Genomic DNA, 5,000 nt, shown 5'->3' on the forward strand with positions numbered 1-5,000 from the left:
AGATTGGGGTAGAGAGAGAGAGATTGGGGTAGAGAGAGAGAGATTGGGGTAGAGACAGAGATTGGGGTAGAGACAGAGATTGGGGTAGAGAGAGAGATTGGGGTAGAGCGAGAGATTGGGGTAGAGAGAGAGAGATTGGGGTAGAGCTATTGATAGAGGGATTGAGAGAGAGGGAAATTGAGAGGGAGAGAGACAGAGAGAGAGAGATGGATATTGACGGAGAGAGATGGATATTGACGGAAAGAGATGGATATTGACGGAGAGAGATGGATATTGACGGAGAGAGATGGTAAGAGAGATGAGATTGGGAGGTGACCGACAGGCATCAGTCCACCATGCAGGTTCAGGTTCCTTACCAAAGAGAGATACTCTGTGTCTCACCAGAGCTGCCAACTTACAGAAGATACTGAGGGAGGAGGAAGAGGAGGAGGAGGAGTGGAGAAGGAAAGGAAAGGGAGGGTATGGGAGGATAGGAAGGGAGGACCGGAATGAAAAACAAGTTGGTTAAGGTCAAAAGGTCCAAGGAAATGAAGTAGATTCCATAAAAGAGGAGAGGAATGGAGTAACAAGGAGAGGAGGAGATAAGGAGATAGGGAGTATAGCAGACAGAGTATAACAAGCAAGGTATTGTGGGAAAGGTTTTAGGCAGATCATTTTTCTTAATGAAAGATCAACGATTCTGAGTATAAAAGACTTACCATGTGATTTTGCCCTAGAGCTGGTACTACAGTATATCTTTGGTATTATTCTCAAAGCCTTTGACGATCAACGTACCTGGCGATCATTTCCTTCTCCTTGTTGGAGGAGTGGCCTCCGCTGCCCAGCAACTTGGCAGGCGTGGAGAGGAAGTAAAGGCAGTGGTTCTTAAAGTACTGGTTAACCAGCGGCAGGAGAATCTACGACACAGAGACAGAGAGGTGAGTGTCAATCAGATCACAGTGTTAGAGCTCCACAATAAATTTAAAAAAAATAAATAAGTAGAAAATTATGATGTTTCATTTGTAAAGAGGCAGAACTCCCAAAGATGCTAACAGCTAGGCTAATAGACTAACAGTTAGGCTACTGGGCTAAAAGCTAGGCTACTAAGCTAACAACTAGGCTAATAAGATAACAGCTGGGCTAATAATCTAATGGGCTAACAACTAGGATAATAATAAGCTAACAGTTTCCAAAAACGATGGATAGAGTACTATCTTTTGCTAATTTTGATGGTGACAAAATATAACACATTTTCAGTGTGGCTTCCGGACCTCATTGAAGATGGAATGTGGCCCCCGGTGCAAAATGAGTTTCTCACCCTTGGTCTAATGGGCTAACTGCTAGGCTAATGAGCTAAGCTAATTGGCTAACAATGAGGCTATTGGGCTAACAGCTAAGCTAATGGTCAAACAGCTAGGCTAATGGGCTAACAACTAGGCTACTGAGCTGACAGCTAGGGATAACGGGCTAACAGTTGGGCTAATGTGCTAACAGCTATGTTAATGGGATGACAGCTAGTGATAACGGGTTAACAGTTGGGCTAATGTGCTAACAGCTAGGTTAATGGGCTGACAGCTAGGGATAACGGGCTAACAGTTGGGCTAATGTGCTAATAGCTAGGCTAATAGGATAATTAATCCTCATCTCACTTTGGCAAAGAACTTGATCTCCTGTTCGTGTGGAGACTTCTCAACTCTGCCACTGCTAACCACAGCCTCTGTAGGGAGAGAGAGAGAGAGAGAGAGAGAGAGAGAGAGAGAGAGATTCAGAGAGAGATTGAGAGAGATTCAGAGAGAGAGATTCAGAGAGAGAGATTCAGAGAGAGAGAGATTCAGAGAGAGAGAGATTCAGAGAGAGAGAGAGATTCAGAGAGAGAGAGAGATTCAGAGAGAGAGAGAGATTCAGAGAGAGAGATTCAGAGAGAGAGATTCAGAGAGAGATTCAGAGAGAGAGAGATTCAGAGAGAGAGAGATTCAGAGAGAGATTCAGAGAGATTCAGAGAGAGAGATTCAGAGAGAGAGATTCAGAGAGAGAGATTCAGAGAGAGAGATCAGAGAGAGAGATCAGAGAGAGAGATTCAGAGAGAGAGATTCAGAGAGAGAGAGAGATTCAGAGAGAGAGAGAGATTCAGAGAGAGAGAGAGATTCAGAAAGAAAGAAAGAAAGAAAGAAAGAAAGATAGAAAGAAAGAAAGAAAGAAAGAAAGAAAGAGGGAAAGGGAGAAAAAGAGAGAGAGAGAGAGGAGAAAGAGAGAGAGAGAGAGAGAGAGCGGCCTCAGTCACACAGAAATGACATCATAACCACATGATCTGACCAGGAAAAACTCCTCTGGCTCCACTTACTGGTATGATGTACGATAGACAGTATTTATGACATGCGCCAGATGAAGAATCAGTAAACCCATTCTACCCTAACCATCCCATCCCTCTGCCCTCAGTCCCTGGTCTCCTGTCTCCTGCCCCAGTCCCCTACAGTACCCAGATGGGCGATGAACTCCTGGGCAATATCCATCCACTTCAGCAGCTTCTGGAGGAAACCATAGGCAAACCTCTTCTCTATGGAGGAGATGTCCTGCTCCATGTCCTTCAGCCCCCTGAGGTGAGAGAGGGATGGAGAGAGGAGAAGAAAGGAGGAGAGGAACAGGGAGCGAGTTATTTACATGGGATACAACTTGTCGGTACAATACGGACAGGGGGGAACTCTCTGAGCAGTGAGTGTTACAGTACTGTACCTAGTGACAGCATATCCATTGAGCTGCAGGAACTTGAGAAGGTCCTGGGCTTTCTCTCTGTCTCTGGCCTTCTCCTTAGCCGTCAAGGTGTCATAGGGTACCAACAGGGGATGGGCACCACCACCTGGACAACACACACATCAGCCGGTGTTTCTATTGCTGTGAAGAACCTTTACTTATTTCAAAAGTGTCCTATGCAAACAGACTGGCATTATGATTATAATTATTATGGGTTAAAGATTCTAATTTCGACTGAGACGGGCAGAGACGTAGAATGTTAAAAACGCTGACTGCTGTCCGTCCCTTTCCTCTCACCTTTTCCCATCAGCTCCATCTTCTTCTTCCTACCCCAGGTGTTGTGGTAGTTTTCAGCCAGCTGTTCAGCCATGGACTAGAAAGAGAGAGAGAGAGACAGAGAGAGAGAGAGAGAGAGAGAGAGAGAGAGAGAGAGAGATAGACAGAGACAGAGAGAGAGACAGAGAGAGAGACAGAGAGAGAGAGAGAGAGAGAGAGAGAGACAGAGACAGAGAGAGAGACAGAGAGAGAGACAGAGAGAGAGACAGAGAGAGAGAGAGAGAGAGAGAGACAGAGACAGAGAGAGAGACAGAGAGAGAGACGGAGAAAGAGACAGAGAGAGAGGATCACAAGGTACATCAACCTATATGTCACTGGTGAAAGTGAACAATGTTAAACTATTCCTCCATACCGTTTCCTCCACCAAACCCACATGACCAGATTGCTGATCATAGTGTGTTGACCAAGCCACCATCGACTACAGTTGTCTTTACAGTTTGTTCCTTACCTGCAGCTCTCTGGACAGCGCCATGGCAGTGATGTCCACAGGCGAAGGGCTGTAACCGTGGCTGGGGTCGTAGGTCGCCTGAGCAGTCTGGGAGATCTTCCGTGTGGTGGTCTTCAGCTCCACCTTCTCTCCCTCCCCTGCTTGGGCCTTCTCCATCGTCCACTCCCAGGCCAGCATGGCCTTAACGGACTCCTTGATGGGCCAACGGTAGATCTCCTTGTCCTTCTCAGAGAAGGTTTTGTACGGACGCAGCATGGGGTGGGTCTTGGCGTTTTCATCCAGCACCTCTCCGTACGACCAGTTGTTCTGGATCTGAGAGCAAGATACATAGAGCATCATTATACTAAAAAACGTTTTTTTTCTACCTGAAGTCTCCGTCTCCATCAGTACATGGTGAATTCTGGTGTCGTAGACGAAGGATGAAGGAGAGGGTGAGGAGCAACTAACCTTCTCGAAGGCCCACTTGTCGTGAGTGTGTTCGGCATACTTATTGATGAAGGCATCCAGCTTCTCTGGGATAATGGTGCTGAGAAGGACGAAACAGGTGGAGAGTTATCGCTGCAGGAGACACACCGCTAACTACTCTACAATGTAAACAGACAGGGTTTTCCACGCCAGCTGAAGTGATCAGGAAAAACTCTAGCCTTAAACTAGGGCTTGGTGTTTCTCCTGGACAGGTCACGTGATCAGGAAAACTTATGGCCCAATCTCCAGACTGCCATCGACCCCCCCCATCTCATCCTCACTTGGTGGTCTCCACGGGTTTGGGGTCAAAGTTTCCCTCAGCGTCCACAGAAGCCTTCTTCTCTGTGTTGGAAGAGTAGCTGGCGTCCACATAGTCCGGAGGGATGGCACCAGCGATGGCACAGATACACGGCATGGCAATCTTAAACAGCTCAGCATCAAATTTCTACAACAGATTGAGAGGGAAAGAAAGAGATGGAGAGGGAGCGGGGAAAAGCGATAGCGAGACGGAGAGGTAGAGGTAGAGGGAGAGGGAGAAGGGGAGGGGGAGGGGGAAGGAGAGGGGGAGGGGAGGGGGAGGTAGAGGGAGAAGGGAAAGGTAGAGGGAGAAGGGGGAGGAGGGAGGGGAGGGAGGGGAGGGGAGGTAGAGGGAGAGGGAGAGGGAAGGAGAGGGAGGGAAGGAGAGGGAGAGGGGAGGGAGAGGGGAGGGAGAGGGGAGGGAGAGGGAGGGAAGGAGAGGGAGGGAAGGAGAGGGAGAGGGGAGAGGGGAAGGAGAGGGAGAAGGGGGAGGAGGGGAGGTGGAGGGAGAGGGAGGAGGAGAGGAAAGGGAGAGGGAGGGAAGGAGAGGGGAGGGAAGGAGAGGGGAGGAGGGGAGGGGGAAGGAGAGGGAGAGGGGGAGGGAGGGAGGAGAGGGAGAAGGGGAGGGGGAGGTAGAGGGAGAAGGGGGAGGAGGGGAGGTAGAGGGGGAAGGGGAGGGGGAGGGGAGGTAGAGGGGGAAGGGGAGGGGGGGAGGAGGGGAGAGGGA

The 5,000-nt window shown here is 49.0% G+C and overlaps 1 protein-coding gene across 5 annotated transcripts in view; it reads right to left on the bottom strand.

Moving 5' to 3' along the window:
• The window catches only part of ryr1b (ryanodine receptor 1b (skeletal)), a 305,047-nt gene that overhangs the window by 119,201 nt on the left and 180,846 nt on the right, over nucleotides 1-5,000 (bottom strand). For all 5 annotated transcript variants that reach the window (XM_045724892.1, XM_045724889.1, XM_045724890.1 and 2 more), the window contains 9 exons: nucleotides 4,258-4,421; nucleotides 3,959-4,037; nucleotides 3,512-3,823; nucleotides 3,025-3,100; nucleotides 2,710-2,833; nucleotides 2,456-2,571; nucleotides 1,629-1,696; nucleotides 775-896; nucleotides 357-406 (listed from right to left, as the gene is read on the bottom strand). In XM_045724892.1, coding sequence (XP_045580848.1) covers nucleotides 357-406; nucleotides 775-896; nucleotides 1,629-1,696; nucleotides 2,456-2,571; nucleotides 2,710-2,833; nucleotides 3,025-3,100; nucleotides 3,512-3,823; nucleotides 3,959-4,037; nucleotides 4,258-4,421 — 1,111 coding nt within the window. The remainder of the gene's footprint in view (nucleotides 1-356; nucleotides 407-774; nucleotides 897-1,628; nucleotides 1,697-2,455; nucleotides 2,572-2,709; nucleotides 2,834-3,024; nucleotides 3,101-3,511; nucleotides 3,824-3,958; nucleotides 4,038-4,257; nucleotides 4,422-5,000) is intronic.

Source organism: Salmo salar, chromosome ssa09 (assembly GCF_905237065.1).
Source record: "Salmo salar chromosome ssa09, Ssal_v3.1, whole genome shotgun sequence".
Taxonomy (NCBI): Eukaryota; Metazoa; Chordata; class Actinopteri; order Salmoniformes; family Salmonidae; genus Salmo; species Salmo salar.